The sequence below is a fragment of the Phoxinus phoxinus genome, assembly GCF_949152265.1.
Source record: "Phoxinus phoxinus genome assembly, chromosome: 23".
Taxonomy (NCBI): Eukaryota; Metazoa; Chordata; class Actinopteri; order Cypriniformes; family Leuciscidae; genus Phoxinus; species Phoxinus phoxinus.
Window position 1 is genome coordinate 13,497,312 of NC_136898.1, and position 20,036 is coordinate 13,517,347.

A 20,036-nucleotide genomic window follows, 5' to 3' on the forward strand; every position below is an offset into this window, starting at 1 on the left:
TAATCTTAATTAATTCATTTTGGTGCCATTTTTGCCCCAAGCCCATAGTTGTTGATTTGCTTGTTTTGTTTTGTACTTTACTTATATTGAGCACTGACTGAAAGCGCTATTATTATTGGTTAGGGACTAGGCTACATTATATAGGCTATACATATATGATCATTATCACACACACACACACACACACACACACACACACACACACACACACACACACACACACACACACACACACACACACACACACACACACACACACACACACACACACACACACTATATATATATATAATGATAATCAATTAAATAAAATAATCAGTGCCCCTAAGACTGTGTGTGACTACGTCGTGTGGTGAACCGTAACACATACAAGCACTCCTCTCTCAGGGGAGAGAGAGAGAGAGAGAGAGAGAGAGAGAGAGAGAGAGAGAGAGAGAGAGAGAGAGAGAGAAAGAGAGAGAATGCAGACAGGATATCTGGTAGCTCTTTGCGCTCCAAGTCTCTTCAATCAGCAAAATAACTCTTACCAAAAGATGAAAAAGCGTCACAGCAAAGTGCGATGAAACCTAAATGGGAAAGAGATCTCTGTGCACGATGACAAATGATCAAAGATATCACAGGTGCACTTTCTGGAGATAACAAAAATGTTTTTCTTTGGGAAACTCTGTCTGCAGATTAGCTCCATCTTGAATGCGAAATGAGAGGATCATTGAGCCTTGCTGCATGTACAAATGGATATTATTTTACCGCTTTGTGTTTCTACCGATGCGCATTTTCGCGCTTTTCCGTGGAGGCGGTTGGAGTGTGACGGGGTTTCTTCGCGCTGGGCACCTGTTGTATTTTAGTTAGACGAATCAGTCACGAGTCAGTGCAACATCCAAAAACCAACAGGTGAGGTTATACTCTGTTATTTCATAAAAGGGTAGTTCACTTAAAAATGCAAATTATGTTCTTTCCTTACACTAATGTTGTTCGAAACCTGAATTTCTTTCGTTAAACAGAAAAGGGGGGTGTTTCCCCCCCATACAATGAAAGTGAATGGAGACGGAGAACATCTCATTTTGTGTGACACAGAAATATAACTCACACATGTTTAGAACAACACGAGGGTGTGTATAGATGACAACAGAATTCGCATTTTAGATGTACGATTCCTAAAGTAACAGCGAGTTCTATTTTATAAACGCACTCCACACAGTGAATTAATTATTGTGGTATTTCAAAATAAATAACGCATTAAATCTCAAGTAATTTAATGCTTAACATAAACTACAGCACCGCCTGAAGTGTAGCCTTTTTTCACAATAACACCATCTGCCTACCTGTTTGGGGCATCATATGCGCGTGCATCACATTTGGGCATTAGGTGCGCGTGTAGTATTTTTTGGACATATTGCTTACTCGAAACGCGGCATCTAATGCCAGAAATGCGGCTGAGGTAGGCAGCTCACTATATTTTGAGACAACAATCATGAGTGGCGACTATAGAGCGCACTGCGCACTGATCTGTGTCTGTGTTCATCAACCACTTCACCACAGTCTGAAAATGCCCTCATAATATAGTAAAGCCTATTCACTAGGTAAAAGGTTCATAAATAGATAAAACATAATTTAATAATTCAAATCTAAGAATTGCAACGTTGTCTAAAAAGTCTTTAAAATCGAAGTAAACATTTGGTTGAAGTGTACTAAGAATCATGTCTTTCTGTATCAAGTTTACTAGTCTTCTCAAAGTGTGGACTGAACCTATTATTCATTTAAATCGAATCTGTTGTTTTTGCTTAATTACATTTAAAATCTAAAACAATAGTGAATTATGAGTGGCACCTGGGTCAGTTATTAAATTCAGACTTCTCCTCCTCACTACATACACTTTTTGTAGAATTTTTTTTTTTTTATGAAAGGAAAGAGGGAACACTATTCAGACTACTCAAAATGTGACATTTTAAGTATATTTAACCAAAACATCATGATTACTTTTATTAATGACAGGTTTATGGTTCACAGTGCAACTGTAACTTTATTAAAACTGGTAAGAATAGCAAAAAAATTAAGTTTAAGCTTAATAGAAGCACAATAGAAGCATATGGAAGGCCCTCATATATTGTACAAGTTTGTACAACAAGACACACTGAGAAGCCGAGAAGTGTGTTGGGGACCATAATGTTTTATCAGTAGACTATTTTTCAAACCACACATTAAGCACTGGCCATCATTATTTACAGGTTATGGTTATTTATATCTTGTCAATCAGCCACATTCAGCTCTTATCCAGATGACACAGTATGCAGATTGTCAGATACAAATAATGACTTGGATGACCCATGTTTCCTATTCATTGATCCAAATGACAGTTTAAAAGAGAGCATTTTCATACTTTTACTGTGTTAAAAGAGAATAATTGTATTTGGCCCTCATCACACACTCAGGACTGTGTAAGAAACCACAGTATGAACATTAAACATGTAAATATGTGTTAATAATTATCTTAACAATAGACGTCTCTAGGAGATAGTCACAAGTATAAGTGTTCATTTAACTTAATGTACTCTATATTTGGACCATTAAAACACCACGAGGTCATTGAATATAACCGTTAAGTCTGTCGAGAACCAAAATGTTTTAACAGCATGTTCCTGTGAAGCACACAAGAGAAAGCACTTGCCATAAAACATCAGCATCATCTGCAGACCCCTGAGCCATGAACCTATTATGACCAAATATCCAGCTTATATCCAAAGAACACGTATATGCAGATTTCAGCGGCTACAAATAATTGACTCATGTTGTCTATAGAGTACTGCAGAGACGACATATCTAGGCCAACCCGGAAGTGAGCATCATCCTGGTTCCCTCAACACAAATCCAACATGATTTTTTTTTTATTGGATTATTTGCATTAATAAGCTCTGTGACTAACAATAGTTTGATTCTTTTATGCTCTGTTCATCAGGTTAATCTTCACAAACACATCTTTTATACATTTTGAAGCCTAAACAGTCACCAGATGTAGGATATAAATGAACAACACCAACTTTCATATGACTTCAACATCACTATCACTAAGCTTCTGACAACTATTTCAGTCTTAATTGAAGAAAAGTTGTTTTTGCATAAACACAGTGAGGCTGTTAAAGTGAGTAGATACATTTAGACTGCCTTTTTCGAGACTAGCTTAAAAAAATCACAAGGGGGTATTACTGATGTATTGTATTTTATGTTGTAGAATAAAACGTGAAAATATATTGAGCTTGAGTTAACCACCCTCTATTGTGATCCAAATGACCGCTTACAAAAGAGGGCATTTCCAGAGATCATTTGCGTGTTGAGGGAAAGCAAAACTGATTTAAATATTAGATGCCTGATATACAGTTTGTATAATGTCAACAGGTTGAATTCCCAGCAGATATTTTATTGATTAACATTAATGATGCATTTTGAAGGTACCGAGTTGCTTATTAACACCAGTCCATGGTATTCATTTATGGCATAATTTATAGCAAGTGTTCTCTTAACTCCATTAAGAGCTTGTCCCATTAGAAGTATCTGAGGTTTTCACTGTGGCCTTCAACAAAACACCTAAATCTAATAACCTCAGAGTCAAACGAAAACCAAGCAAATGAGGGCTGAGTGTCATGCTAATGGGATGTTGGGTGTGGAGATGATGGTTTACAATGCTTAAAGCCATTTCCTGTGTAATGCATGATTTCTACCCTCATTTACCAGCATCTCTTCATTGTCTGTACTGGCTCTCTCTGTTTCCATCTCTCTCCATGCCCAGTCGTCTCACATGAAGGGATTGCAGCAATGTCACAGCTCTACTTACGCAGAACGGACAACTTTGGGTACAGAGACCGGATCCCGCTGCAGATAGTTCGAGCCGAGTCGGAGCTGTCATCGCTGGAGAAGGCCTACCTGTGCGCTGTGGAGAAAGGTGACTACGCCAGCGTCAAACAATCGCTGTTAGAAGCCGAGATCTACTTCAAAATCAACATCAACTGCATCGACCCTCTGGGACGGACGGCTCTGTTAATTGCCATTGAGAATGAGAATCTGGAAATCGTTGAGTTGCTGCTCAGCTTTGGCGTGTACGTGGGGGATGCGCTCTTACACGCCATACGAAAGGAGGTGGTGGGGGCTGTGGAGTTGCTTTTGAATCATAAAAAGCCCAGCGGGGGCATGCAGGTAAGACGGCAATCACTGACAAATTTACTTTAGAGTTTTCAAACTGGAACGATTTGATGTCTCTCCTACTGTAGCATCTTGGTTCCTCCTTTCAATTCAACTTAAACATGCATGAATTCCCAGTTGCCTTGGTATTCATTTCTTTTGTGAAGCGACTGAAAATGTACAGATTACGTCCAAACTGTTTCAGACGTTTCAAACTGTTTTCCAGACCATGTCGCAGTGATACCTGGAACCTGATGATGCACTAATCCTCTCTGAAAGGGGCATTTTTTCCCTGTAGACATGGCAGTTTAATTAAACGTTTTGAAAGTAGTGCTCTTCTTAATAATATTAGTGGTTATTTTCTTGTTTTTGCATGAAGATGGCTTGCATTATCTTTCTCACTGTCTTGCAGCTGAAGATGAATTCATTTTTCACTTTGTTTGAAGCGCTATGCCCCTTGCTAATGACTTTATCGCCACACAGAGTAGCAAATTGATCATCGTGCACCATGTCACAGAAAAATAAGGTGAATTTGTCATTTTTTCAGAGGCTTTGTTCAGACAGGCAGCAAAAATCAGATTCCCTTTCAAGGGAACTCAAGCTGCTTCGAGACGCTGTGGGAACGCCCCTGCGTGATTGCGTCATGAAGCACGTTTGAAATCAGTCCAATGGTGTGACAGAACGTCATAGGCGGGTCATAGACCAGGAAAATATAAAGCATACCCATAATCAAACCACGCTAGCTTCTGTGTCTTCAGCAAGTGCTCTCTGTGAAACTGTCTCTGTCTATTTGGTGTTGTTTGTCAAGTTGTACACTATATAAGACATATTATGGCGAATAAGCAGCAATTTAAGCCGTGTGCTTCCTTACGGGTGGGGATACACACAAACTTTGTGTTGCTTGTTTGGGAGTGGAGCATGCCCAGTCAGTCCCTGAGAGGGCTGAGTGTGAGCATTGTGATAAGCTGTCCGTTAGGACGCTCCGCTCCCGCCGAGCGTTCTTCGCGGCACGTGTTCCTCACGGTTCGGTCCCGCTTCTGCCGGACACTCACCTATGACTGTCCGGGCCCACTCCACCAGCAGTATGGCCGCTTCAAAAGCTTTACTGTCGGGTGTCTCCCTTCAGGACATTTACGATGCGGCAGGCTGGTCCTCTCTGCACACTTTTGTCAAGTTTCATAACTTAGATTTAAGCTCCACTCTGGGGTCTATGGTTCTTTCTAAAGTTGCGTTCTACCAGCAACAAAGCGACACGATACCATTCATTTCAATGGAGAGCGCGCGATTTCCGGCGACACGTGCGACAGTGACCGTTGGTGACTGGATGGGGCGTGTCCAGCGAAGCGACAAAGTTGAGATATGTTCAACTTTATGCAAATGAGAGCGACTTTTAGGAGCGACAACCAATAGGAGTGAAGTCAGTGGACGCACGTGATCCGTCGCTCTTCAGTGCAGAGTCCGACCAAGGCAAGATGAATGAGAAGCTCATTTTAGCAGTCAGTAACTGTCCTATAATTTATGATATGTCTCCGTGTTCATACGGTGGTACTCGCTCTGCTGACTCCGAGCCTGAATGCTTTCGTGAACCCAGATAGACTGGCATTTGCCAGTTTGCTGCAGTTAAATGGCTGCGATGGCAAAGAGCACTCACTGTTTCTCGTTCATCCTAATATTATGCATGGTATGTACTGATTCCATTTATATTTAGACTTTTCCTTCCAAAATGTTTGTTTGTAGCGACAAGAAAACTGATTTGTTCTACAACATGGAGTAACATTCATGAATGTCACTCACAAACATTACTAGGCAACCAGTAGTGGGAATGCCCACCTAGCGACCTAACTGCCAGCCACTGGCGACATGCAGCGACAAAGACCCTGTAGTAGGAACGCAGCTTTAGTGTGCGAAACAATTTCACATGGACAGGTATTTGTTATTATGGCGTCGTGGGTATAAAGTTCCCGCTGCGTCGCCCTGCCATACTCCCTGCATGCCTGTGATCAACTTGCTTCAGCCTATCAGAAATTAGCGCGGTTTGATTCTGGGTATGCTTTATAGTTTCCTGATCTTCAGGGAACCAGAGTTACCAGACGTTCCCACTCAAATGCTCACATTTCTTGTAGTCTAAACAGAAAAACTAACATTTGAAACAACACATTCAAAATTTGGTTTTTGAAAATTTGTTTCAGTCTAAACAGCTTGTATTTAAAATCTTTGCATCTTTCATGGCACGGCGTGTGTGTAATGTCATACACAATAGTGTCCAAATTCACAAATTTCCCCTCAATTTAACCCCAAATGCGGCTAACTATGTTGTACAAAAGTCATATCATGAGTATGAGTAAACAATAATATAATTATAGAAATTCTGTGCATTAATGATAACAGGTCTTTTTCCACAAATTTGCCTGCTCCCTCATTTATTTCTTTTTTGCAGTGGACTTTCTGTTTACCAGCCCTGGTTTCTTCTTTTTTTTCTAGGTGCCCCCTATCCTGTTGGATAAACAGTTCTCCGATTTTACCCCTGACATAACGCCCATTATTTTGGCCGCACACACCAACAACTATGAGATCATCAAAATGCTGGTTCAGAAGGGGGTGTCTGTGCCCCAGCCCCACCAGGTGCGTTGCAACTGCATGGAATGTGTGTCCAGCTCAGACGTGGACAGCCTGCGACATTCCAGATCCCGTCTCAACGTCTACCGGGCCCTGGCCAGTCCTTCGCTCGTCGCCATATCCAGCGAGGACCCCTTCCTGACCGCCTTTCAGCTCAGCTGGGAGCTCCAGGAGCTCAGCAAGGTGGAGAATGAATTCAAGACCGAGTACGAAGAGCTTTCCCAGCAGTGCAAGCAGTTTGCCAAAGATATGCTTGACCAGACGCGCAGCTCCAGAGAGCTCGAGTTGATTCTGAACTACAAGGATGATATCAATTTCCTGGAGGAGGAAGGGAGTAATGATCTCGCCAGGTTGAAACTGGCTATCAAGTACAATCAGAAAGAGGTGAGATATTTGCTCCCCAAATGTCAGCAATGGTTCTGTGACAACAAGAACTTTGAAAGCAAATGCTGCTAGATCATTAGCAGAAGCGCAACACAATCACTCCAGATAGGAACAGCACTCAAGCATATTGCAAAGGTTCACAGATGTTCAGCTGTTTGTTTCAGTAGTCTGGGATTATATTTGGATGGCTGCCCTGTTGATTTTGCAATGCGGTGTATTTTACACATTGTGGCTAATGGTGGTGTGCTTAAATCTAATTTGCACATTTTGGGTCTTTAAAGCTGAGCAGAAAATGTCCACCTCAAGATAATAGGTTGAGTTTTTATGGGCAACTACTTCCCTGTAGAATTTGTCTGCAACCCTGATCAAACAGATTCACCTTCCTGTAGCTTTCTAGTAATCCTGAAGACCTTGATTAGCTTGTACAGGTGTGTTTGATTAGGACTGGAACTCTGGATGAATCCGAAATCACCCCCCCATACCCTCAAATAGGGCATTATTTGAGGGGAAAGCCATTTGTAGTGGTGTCCGAAACCATAGTGGACGCAATTGAGTCCACTCATTCTATCCAACATTGCATAGCAATGAAGAGTGTACAGCCAATGTACACTCAACATCTGTCCGAATACGCTCAATTGTTTTCATTCACTTCTTCAAGTGAGCTGTGTTAGTGGACTAACGTAGGGAATAGTGATTGAGGGTTTAGGGGGCGATTTCTGGATCTCAAGGGCCAGAGTTGCCCACCCCAGAGGGATTTTGCAGGGTGGCTGCAACATTATGTGGATCTATGTTGCCCCCCTCTGTCCAGATGAAACATTACAAGCTCTTTCTGTTTAAAAGGTTGAAGGACATTTTTTTCTTATGCAGGAAAGGTTTCTGTGTGGTGATATATGTCATCTTGCAAGCTACTTTGTCATGCATGTGTACAGTACTGTATGTGTGTGCTAGCTTAAACATGACTGAAAATTGAGAAGTGATGCTTACAAGCTGTGGAGGATGTTGCCTTTTATTCACATGTAGCATCTGTAATTTAACATAGGCACAGCAGAATATTACTTTTCTTTTGCTGTATCATTGAAATTCCTCAGGAAGATCTTCTACATCACAAACAGTTGACAACAAGCTAGGCTTAACCATTTCATGGTTTCATTATTTGTCTTTCATGAATTACAGTCAGAACCAAAAAAGATATATAACATATATACTACACTGTTTAATTAGATAATTATTCACAACATATAAATAGTAATACAAAAATATTTTTTTTGTATATCAAAAAAAGAATGAAAAATATATAAAAACATTTTTTTACCACATTCTGCAGATTTGGGAAAAAGTAAGAGTTAAGTATCATTGACATCACAAAAAGAAAATCACATATATCTATGTTTAATTCACACATGAGTCATATTTGGCTTGCTGCATTCCATGTGTGGCTCAGATGGTTTTCAGAAAAGATGCAGGAAAGATATAGGGATTTAAACCAGATATGATGAGAACCAGAGAGAGAAAAAAACTGTGTGTTACTGTAAGCCTTTTTGTGCCTTTTGTGTTTGCTCTTTTTCAAATGGCACTTGTTTCTCATTAGGACATGGCTCCGTTATTTGTGTTCTCCCGCAGAGAGCATTTCTTTTGCAACTGTAAAAAAAAAGAAAATGATGACAGTCTCCATGCATGAAAGAAGTCAGAAAACATTTTTATTTCACTGCACATTACAGAAAATGCAAGCAAATCGTTATATTACAGTTCAGGCAAAATCTCAGCAACTATATACATTACTGTATGTACTGTATGTCTTGATTTATTTGTGGTTAACAGTGAATTTACTCCTTTAAGAAAGTTCATTTATTTAATTAGTCAATTTCATCTCTTTTTATTACTCTGTGGTTAGTTTGTAGCACAGCCAAACTGTCAGCAGCTGCTCGCATCTCGCTGGTACGATGAGTTCCCAGGCTGGAGACGCCGGCACTGGGCCAGGAAGTCTATCACCTGTATGTTCATCGGATTCCTCTTCCCCTTCTTTTCGCTGTTCTACTTGATCGCCCCCAAGAGCCACTACGGCCTCTTCATCCGAAAACCCTTCATCAAGTTTATATGCCACACTGCTTCTTATCTGACCTTCCTCTTTCTCCTGCTGTTGGCCTCCCAACATGTGGATCACAACAGGAATACCACTATGGGTGATGCAACGAATCCCGATAAGCAGGCCTCAAAGCCCACCGTTACCCCTGTGGAATGGATGATTCTACCCTGGGTTTTAGGTAATGCATTTTTTCCCGATTTGACCAGTTGGATTTTGATCAGTTGTAGATTCATTTTCTTTCATATCTTTTGCTTTACAGGCTTTGTATGGGCTGAGATCAAACAAATGTGGGACGGTGGCTTTCAGGATTACATTCATGACTGGTGGAACCTCATGGACTTTGTCATGAATGCTCTGTATCTGGCCACTATCTCATTGAAGATTGTCGCTCACGTTAGGGTAACACATTTAAATTATGTTAAAATGTTCTATTTTATTCCTATATAAAAGAAACCCCATTGGGGCGGTTTCCTGGACAGAGATTACAGGGATGGTTCAGAGTAATTTCAACCTAGAGTCCTTTGCACCATGACCTCGAGCCAGTCCTTTGCACCATGACCTCGAGCCAGTCCTTTGCACCATGACCTTGCACTTTGGGGGGGGTTGAAATTACTCCAAACCATCCATTTAAGCCTAGTCCTAGACTAAAATGGCCTTTTAAAAGAGATTAACAGAAATCAGCTTTCTCTGTCATGGTTTTAGTCCTAGAAGAGTAGAGCAACTCCAGGACTAAATTGAGGCTTAAATTAAACCTTCCAGGAGGCAGGTGTAACTTCAGATTAATGTTGTGTTTCAAATAACACACACACACACACACACACACACACACACACACACACACACACACACACACACACACACACACACACACACACACACACACACACACACACACACACACACACACACACACACACACACACACACACACAACTTGGACTATGTCAATGAAGATCAATATAAACGTGTGTGTGTGTGTGTGTGTGTGTGTGTGTGTGTGTGTGTGTGTGTATATGTGTATGCAACACAGGCATGTAAGAGGCGCATTAGCAATTAACATTAGAGACTAGCGTCCTTGTTAACACACCTGCTTTCCATGCTGGAGACCCTGGTTCCTAATCCTGGGTAGAGTAGGAAACTTTGCGTTCACTCACAAATTTTGTGTACGCAATGTTTCTCGGGGGAATGCAAAACATTTGTGAGAGAACGCGAAAGTATTGACAAATAAAACATTTTTCTTCAACCATGCTCCTGGAAGGCCACTGTTCTGCACTGTTTAGCTCCGACCCTAATCAAACACACATGAAGCAGTGAATCAAGCTCTTCAGGATTGCTTGAAAATCACAAGCTGAAACAAGTTGGATATAAACTGTGCAAGGCACTGGCCCTCCAGGAGCAGGGTTGACCTATGCTTTAGGCGCTTAGGTAGATTCCACAGCTGATGTGTGCAGTTGTTCTTTGCTATTTGCTTTAAAGGGGTCATGACATGTTTTTTTTTAATTTTATTATTATGTTCCCTTAGGTGCAATTATAGTATTACTATAGTTTTTTTTACAAAAAACTTTTCAAATGTAGTGATTTATGACCTTTTCCCACCCTGTTTCTCATCCTCTGATTCAAACAGTCTGTTTTGGGGGTGTTTCCCCTTTAAGAGTTCAGTGTTAACGCCCACTGTTATGAATGGCTAACGTCAGTGCCTATGCATCAATTATTAACGCCCCCAGCCAGAACATTTGTGGATTCAGCATATTTAAAAAAAGTTTTAAATACATTACTTACAGTTTGCGTCGTCGTTGTTGAGCCCAGAATAGTCGGCACGGACTTATCTTTGAGCAACAGTTTTCTGGCAAAGCCAGCATCATTTTGGGATTTGTTCTTAAAACAGTCATCCTTCAAATGTATAGAACAAACGCTTAAACTAACACTGCCGTGACTGGGACGTCCGCAAAAAATAAAGTGCATCCATTTTCCCCTGACGACTGGATCTTTCGGCAGCGTATTCAAAGATGTTGTTTGTCCACAGCCAGGAACAGCACATCTGCGCGGCATCGTAATTTCCCTGTACACAGACCCACTCGCTGTCCGTCGACTGAACACTTGTGAGGCGCGCGGCGATACGAAATGAGCGTAGTTGTCTTGTGCTGGAGGCAGTCATATGCAAACGCTGGTACGTCACTTCGTACCGTGACGTCACTTCTTACTACGGATCCAGAACGAGCTGTATTTAGAGCTTGATTAAATAAATGATTCGTTTATAATGGGGAGGACGTCTTAAGCTATGAAACTTGCAGGACGTTTTAATGGTACAAAGACCTCTTATATACCAAAAGATCAAGGCAAATTTGGTTTCTCATGTCATGACCCCTTTAAAATAGTTATCTTTTGCTAAGTAAAGCTTTTTTGATTGCAGTCTTTTTTCTGCTGCATTGTTTTCATTGCTTCTCAGTTCCATGCAATTATAAGCTCTTCTTGGTTCATTCCATGTCTTACCTCTGTCATGCTATTTCAGATGAGCACAGTTTGTTTTAAATGAATCTGGTTTATTTTAGTTCATGACTCCATAGTCCAGGTGTTAGTAATCTGTATTTAATCTGTGTTTCAGAAAAACATTTTTTAAGCGATGAACTATTCTAGATTCCTGGCTTAATTTGAACCCTGTCCAGGAAACATTTTGGGTTATGCGTGGTTAGAACAAGATGTTAGTCTATTCTTATTTGGAAGCAAGAACAGAATATGACCAGAGCTTGAATACGATGACATACTGTGATTTACAACATTTATCTTTCTGCAGGACTCTGGCAACCAGCCCCGGGCAAATTGGGTGATGTGGCACCCTACCTTGGTGGGCGAGGCCTTGTTCGCCATTGCTAATATATTCAGCTCCCTACGACTGATTTCACTCTTCACAGCCAACTCCCACCTGGGCCCTCTTCAGATCTCCCTCGGCCGAATGCTTCTGGACATCCTCAAATTTCTCTTCATTTACTGCCTGGTGCTGCTCTCCTTTGCAAATGGACTCAATCAACTGTATTTCTATTATGATACTCCAAAAGGAAACGAATGCAAGGGTATTCGCTGCGAAACACAGAACAATGCATTCACCACGTGAGGAACTGTAGTTTTCTCAGATCTATAGATTTAACCTTCATTTTACTTGCTTTGCTATAAATAGTGATATCATGTTTTGTTTGTTTTTTACAGTATGTTTGAGACACTGCAGTCATTGTTCTGGTCCATATTTGGTCTTGTTCAACTGCACGTGGTCAATGTTAAACCCGAGCACGAGTTCACAGAGTTTGTTGGAGCCACAATGTTTGGGACCTACAACATAATCTCTCTGGTGGTTCTTCTTAATATGCTTATTGCTATGATGAATAATTCCTACCAACATATTGCTGTAAGTATTATAAATGATTAGTTGCTTTTGGGTACATAAAAAAAAATGTCTGCATCAAAATGTATGTATTTAGTTATATATTTAATGTTTATTTATAGTATATATTGTAATCACTTTTTTTGCTTTCATTCATTTTATGACCCTTTCAGTTTACTTTTTGATTGGCATGTCTTTGGTTGGTCCACAGGACCATGCTGATATTGAGTGGAAGTTTGCCAGAACTAAACTTTGGATGAGCTACTTCGAAGAGGGCGGAACGCTGCCTCCTCCCTTCAACATCATACCAAGTCCAAAATCAACGTGGTACCTCATCAAATGGATCAAGAGCAACTGCTTCAAAGTTAATCACAAAAAAAGAACAGAGACGCTTGGATCACTTGGGGTAATGAGCGATTTGCTCTCTTTTTCTATAAATAATTTATATGAAACATGGGTTAGTCCCTGATGGGTTTTTTTTTTCCCTCCATGGTGGAACACAATTAGAATGTTCATGCTGCTCTATACCAGACAAAAAGTAGATGGTGATTTAAATTGTCAAGATTTATAAAGCCATTATACTAGTCGGTCCCACTTTATATTAAGTGGCTTTAAGTACTATGTACTTACATCGAAAAATCAGTACAATGTACTTATTGTGTTCATGTTGTATTGTAAAACACTTTTGCTGCTATTGCGGTGTGATACGGGTAAGGTTAGGGACAGGTGTGCTGGTATGGTTAAGTTTAAGGGTGGGTTAAGGAATAAGGGAAGGGTCAACAGTGTAATTACAAATGTAATTACATACATTAGTTACAACTGTAATTGCATACATTAATTACAGCTGTAATTACATGCAGGTATTTTAAAAATATAAGTACAATGTAAAAACATGTATGTACACAATACGTCCATTGTATCAAACTATTAATTTCAATGTAAGTAGATAGTACTTAAAGCCACTTAATTTAAAGTGGGACCAACTAGTCAATAGAACTTGCACAAGTCTTCTTAAGTCACACGATTGCGATGTATGAGGAATAAACAACAGTCAATATTAAAAATCTAAAATATTGAAGAAACAAAATGACTCTGTGAACAAAATGATTGGAGCTTCTGAGATTTGCACTGCCTTGTAGTATAGCAAAGTATAGGCGTCATGAAAAATCAATACAATTGATTTATTCTCTTTTTCCCAGATTCGAGCTGCTGACAATGTCCGCACAAACCGCCAGTACCAGGTAATGGTGTCTCTTTCAAAACGACATTAAATGCACCAGATGAAAGGTTACAGCCTGCCACCATTTCATTTTATTTCACATGGTGTCAATCAACTTCTGAATTGAGAGATTAATCTTCCTTTCAAATACACTTTGACTCCTCTGAAAGACTTTAAGGGCTGCTTCTTTGGCCCAATCTTTTCTAGGTTCATAACTGAAATAATCTATTTTTTTTAGGAGGTACTTAGAAACCTGGTCAAGCGGTATGTGGCAGCAATGATCAGGGATGCCAAAAAAGAAGAGGGACTAACAGAGGAGAATTTTAAGGTAAATTGTGTATGGTGGTTTTCTAATGTTGTAATAAAGAACAATGATCAGCCAACCAATATCACAAAACAAACTGTGATCAGGCTGTGTAACTGTACAATATTCCACTCCTTACCAGTATTATTTTGGTAGTACTTAGGCTACTTACTATTATAGTATTTAATAATATTACATTTTATTTTTACATTTTATTTTTCGTTTAAGTTTGACTAACTTTGTTTTGTGCTTTTGTCATTTTTATTATTATTTCTATTTAAAATATTTCTATTAAAATAATTTATTTGGGTTTTAGTTTTAGTAATTACATTTTTTCTTCTTTTATTTCAATTGTTGCCATTTTTTATTGTTTAATAAAAAAAATGTAAAGCTGAAGTTTTACAACAAATATTTTTTAATTTGATCAGTTTATTATTTCAGCTTTATTTCAATTAACACATTTTATTTTTAATAGTTTAGTTGTTCAATAAAAACACTTAATAAAAACACAGCTACTTTTGAAATAAGTAAATAAAGAATAAATACATAAGTAAATGGGTAAATACATATTTATGTATACATCCAAATGGATATTTACTTATGAATTTATTATGAATAAATATAATTAATAAAAAATAATTTCATTATATGAGATAGAAAAGAGACTATAGAGTGCTTTAATATGACTCTTGTAAATTTTGGCAGTGTAGGACATTTTCCAAAATTATTTATTTGACACAGAATGCCACAACTGGCCAATCTCAATCACAATTTCAAACAATTGACCCTTTAAAAAACAGGTCAGATTAATTCAGTCATATTAAATAATATATATATTTTTTGGCTTTTAAATAGGCTAGATCCTATTAATTTTTAGTTATTTAACCTTTTTTTGTACTATGTGATATAACTGTACATCATGTTTTACTGAGCAATGTGTGAATAATATCATTAATAGGAACTTAAACAGGACATCTCAAGCTTCCGGTATGAGGTGATGGGAATGATGAAGGGCACCAAGATTGGCACGTCGACCTCAAAAGGGAGCGCAGGAGCCCATCCTGATAACCCTTTGAAGTACAATTCTGCTTCAGCTGGAAGTCAACTGAAGGGCAAAATGAGACTGAAGAGTGTCACCACCTCTATGATCCAGGAGGGCGCACCCAAAGACAATTTCTGGAAGCCTGGCTTTAGTGGCATAGCGGGTGGTTCTGTCCCAAACAAGACCGTTAGCCATCAAATGAACTGCGAAGGGCCAAACAACCCGGGAGAGATTTACTCCGTGTCAGAGGAAGCTGGTGAATCCGAGAGCGAAGAACGGGACGATGGCGAACAGGGAGGGTGCCTCAATTTCAAGGTAACCGAGAGGGGCAGAGTAAATGAGACTGAGGAAGAGGACGAGGAAATGGTATACATGCGTAGTATTTGTGAGGAAGAAATGAATGAGGACACCAGATACGAAGGAAGCAGATTATAACGGCATTCAAACTCGGCATTCAAAAGTGACCGAATGCTGGAAATCAAAGAGAAAGATGCTGTTCTCCCGAACCATTCGCTCTATCCCAGGAGCAGCTGTGGTGACGGTCCAGTGCAGGGCGTTGCATATGTATGATACGAACATCAAGTGTCATTCTGGGTCTCAGGGATGATTGTCTCTTTTAGGAGAATACGGGGTCCAACGTTGTCATCCACAGTGATTTACACTCTGTCAAGTGTGTAAATGCTCCTGTAGTTTATCGCTGCTCTGCTCTCCTCTCTGCTGAATCATATATGAAGGAGCAACTACTGACCCTTTGCTATTCAGACCTTTCATTCTGCCTTACTCCATTAGATTTAGCATTTTATGCTATTTGTGGTTCCACCGTAAGAGATACCGTCATGCAACCTAATATCTTTAATAAAGTTTACTATGCAGATATTTACAACTTTTAAAACTCTTTAGTCACGTTTTGCATTGCGCATGTATGAGAGAAGGAACAGGTTGAAGTGTGTCTTTTAATAAACGTGGATGAATTTGGTCAGACCAACACTTGACGAGTCCAAAGTAAACACTGCATATCATAAATGTACTGTAAAGTCTTGTTACAGTAAACATGTATGCTTCATCCTACTCTCAGTTGTATTCATAATGAAGAATGAAAAGGAGAACAAGGTGTTATTACAGTTTGCACAGCATCAGTACATTCTTTTTTTATGCATCTGAACATCTTATTCCATCTATCCTCACTGTTTACTTAACAGGTTACTGCCTCGTATTACAGATCATGAATTAATGCACAAATATAAATAAATAAATAAATATATGCTGTACTATGACTTGAATTATTGTGATCTTGGTTCCCATCCAAGTTTATTTCAGAAATAAGAGATTGATTACGTAATTTGATGACTAACATTAACTATGTGTAAAGGTGAGTGTTTAGAAATTGGGAAATTAGTGTAATGTATAATGTGGGCTAAGCACTAATACATTTGGACTAAATCTGTAGGGTGAAACTTTTCTAAGTGTATACAGTATGTGAGTGTAATATGTCAATCAAGTATACCATACTAAATTAAAACAAGGGTTTATATGCAGTTTGTAGACTGCAGACCATTTGATATTCTGCACTTAACAATTTATGCATTGTAAGTATTTGCATAAATTTAGCCATGGAAGAATATTTTCCTACAGGTGATCGCAACAAAGATAACCACATAAATATGTAAACTAAATATTTGGCGAACCGCTGTCAACTGCAAATCTACAGTATGCAGAACAAGCGAAATTAGATACTTAGATTACTTGTTTAACAGACAGCATATTAGTGTTGAAATCATTATTCTATGGAAAATATTAGCAATAGGTAATTCCTCCGCGTTTCTATTTCTGTATTGTTGGTATTCTTTCTAAATCAAGAAAATTGATTGTTCTTGATTAAGAAGACCTTGGATTTCATATTGCAATTTATGTGTGTAATAAACTATTTCCAGCACACGAAGAAGAAAAATCTCACACTATATTGCAGTTATATTAGATTTACTGTAAAGATTTACTGTAAAGACATTAATTTTATTTTGACGCATGCCGTATTTAAAACAGTAACAGGTTATCTACTGTCCTGATAAATCTGTAATGTTTTTAAATAGACTCCTGCAGTGCTCCACAGTGAGATTGGGTGTGGTGGAGCATTAAACACTGGGCAGGTTTTACTATCTAATTCATTTCACATCCTCCATCCTTCACCAGGGTACAAAGGTCTATCTATAATTTATTTGAATTAGCACCCTTAGAGAGTCCAGGGTGCAGCCCAAGGGCACTTGAATGAAGTTTAAAAGAGCAGCAAGTCATTTGCACCTCAGCAAGGGGAAATGCACTGACATGCTCTGCTTTCTGCATGCTAAACTCCAGAACTGTGGAGTGGACCTCACCGACAGCCTGTCAGTCTGTGCATTGGTAGTATTATTTTCAGTAACACTTTCTGAATGTTACACTTGTAGGTGGTGATAAGTGACTTATGAGTGAGTCATTGAATCATTCATTCATTCAACCGATTCATTCATTCAACATTGGCTGCATCTGAAATTGCATACTGTCAGGGTAGTTAGGCCTACTTCTTTTGAATATGTAATTACTTTGTTTTCTTTAAATAAATTACTTTATTCCAACACGATCTCATGAAAGTGCGTATCTATACCACGAATGTTATTTCTCGTAGCATTTATACGCCAAAAATGTTTTTTTTTTTTTGCGTGCATATGCTACGCACTGAAAACCCTTGGGTAGGATTAGGGGTGGGGAGTGCGTGCGTATTACACGCCATACAGTGTTTATCATATGCACACGAAAACTGCGTATCATATGCACGCAAAAACTATTTTTGGCGTATAAATGGCACGAGAAATAACATTCGTCGTATAGCCTAGATACGCACTTTCATGAGATCGGGCTGGTTATTCAGAACCTAAACAACCTTGAGTCACGGAATCATTCACTCAGTCAATTCATTCAAAAACACAGATTCATTCAGGAACCATGACACGTAACTTCTGATACTGTTTTGACGACCTTTGGAACTATTTTCGTTGGCGGAGCAAAAATAGATGTTATTTAAATCCAATCCTGGCCTGAGTGCATTGTACATAGGGGAGACTGGGGCTAGTCGCCACAAGAACAAAGGGTCATGTTTCAGTTTCTAAAAGTACTATTATACAAATATGAATTTTCTCTAAGTTGTTTGCAAACAACCTACTGTAATTATTAATCAGAAATGTTATACTATGTCGTTATTGCCATTGAATAGAACATTGTGATGGGAAAAAAGTATGAGATGAGAAGAAAAATTATATTTGTCACAGTGTCTGGTTTATGTTCCTTGGGTCACCACTAGATGTCCTCCTTCCCCACGGTGTCCATCACACTATTGAACTACATTTCCCACGATCCTTGTCTTCTCATTGCACTCGGCTGTTTCCTTATCACTGATCATTGCACTCAGCCATTTCCCCATTATCATTGTCTATTCCCTGTGTATATATACCCTGTCTGTTTTAGTATGTGTCACGGAGTCCTTGTAATTATCACGCCACTTCTGAGTTCTGCGTCTGTTATTTCCCGTTGTATGTTTATGTTTGATTGCTACCCTGGTTATGACCTCTGCCTGGACTGGATTGTGAGTAACGGATTTCCCTCAAATAAAAGCACTTACTGCATTTGGATCTTCTCCCTTGTCTCCTTGAGTGTGGATCGTGACAGAAGGACTCCGTCACACTTGATCCAGCGGTATGTCTCTCAATGTCTCTTCCCCAGCCACTGAGCGGGAGAGAAGAGAGTTTTTTGAGGGGACCCGATTGGTAAAGTTTCGTGGGACCCGTGGAGGCCGCAGTGGAGGAGGTGGTCGAGAGGATCCAAGACACCATTCCCCACTCTGGCCCCTCTTCGGCCCTGGGTTGGTGAGATCCAGCCCAGAGTTCCACCCACCGCTGATTTCGCCCAGCCCAGAGCTCTGTTCGCCGTGGTGCCCGTCCAGTCTAGAGCCGGCACATTTTCGTCAGAAACGGCGGAGGAGGAAGACCTTCAGCCTCCCCAAGGACCCGGAGGCCGTCCCCTCCGAGCAGCCCGCTGTCGTCCCGGAGGCCGTCCCCTCCGAGCAGCCCGCTGTCGTCCCGGAGGCCGTCCCCTCCGAGCAGCCCGCTGTCGTCCCGGAGGCCGTCCCCTCCGAGCAGCCCGCTGTCGTCCCGGAGGCCGTCCCCTCCGAGCAGCCCGCTGTCGTCCCGGAGGCCGTCCCCTCCGAGCAGCCCGCTGTCGTCCCGGAGGCCGTCCCCTCCGAGCAGCCCGCTGTCGTCCCGGAGGCCGTCCCCTCCGAGCAGCCCGCTGTCGTCCCGGAGGCCGTCCCCTCCGAGCAGCCCGCTGTCGTCCCTGAGATTGTCTCGGAGCCGCCCACCATCAGTCCTGCCACGGCCAAGAGAGCGGTCTTCCTCTTCTATGCGGTGGCGGTACTGCATGCGTGGAGGAGGCACAGCACGTCGGCCGTTCCAGAGACTGTCCACGTCACGTCGGCCGTTCCAGAGACTGTCCACGTCACGTCTGCCGTTCCAGAGACTGTCCACGTCACGTCTGCCGATGCAGAGACGGTTCCTGTGCCAGACGCTGTTCCCGTAAGTCCTGCCATGGCCAAGAGGGCTGTTTTCCTTTTTTATGCATTGGCAGTACTGCATGCATGGAGGGGACACACGTCTGCCGAGCCTGGATTTCACGTCACGTCTGCCGAGCCTGAGCTTTACGTCAAGCCAGTTCCCGAGCCGGTGTCTGTTGCTGTTCCTGAGCCGGTGTCTGTTGCGGTTGCAGTTCCTGAGCCGGTGGCGTCTGTTGCAGTTCCTGAGCCGGTGGCGTCTGTTGCAGTTCCTG

The 20,036-nt window shown here is 40.7% G+C and overlaps 1 protein-coding gene across 1 annotated transcript; it reads left to right on the forward strand.

The window, feature by feature from the left end:
• Window positions 1–431: 431 nt before the first annotated feature.
• trpc4a (transient receptor potential cation channel, subfamily C, member 4a) lies at window positions 432–16,458 on the forward strand. The gene is made up of 11 exons (XM_079599664.1): window positions 432–891; window positions 3,782–4,185; window positions 6,652–7,170; window positions 9,062–9,431; window positions 9,513–9,652; window positions 12,045–12,358; window positions 12,455–12,650; window positions 12,838–13,032; window positions 13,826–13,867; window positions 14,084–14,173; window positions 15,108–16,458. The coding sequence occupies exons 2-11, from the start codon at window positions 3,808–3,810 to the stop codon at window positions 15,624–15,626; spliced, it is 2,763 nt and encodes a 920-aa protein (XP_079455790.1). The 5' UTR covers window positions 432–891; window positions 3,782–3,807; the 3' UTR covers window positions 15,627–16,458.
• Window positions 16,459–20,036: the final 3,578 nt, after the last annotated feature.

Coding starts and splice junctions, on each gene's coding strand:
- trpc4a (XM_079599664.1), top strand. CDS start 3,808: ATGTCACAGCTCTACTTACGCAGAACGGACAACTTTGGGTACAGAGAC. Junction 7,171..9,061: donor TCAAGTACAATCAGAAAGAG/GTGAGATATTTG, acceptor CTCTGTGGTTAG/TTTGTAGCACAGCCAAACTG. Junction 12,359..12,454: donor CAGAACAATGCATTCACCAC/GTGAGGAACTGT, acceptor TGTTTTTTACAG/TATGTTTGAGACACTGCAGT.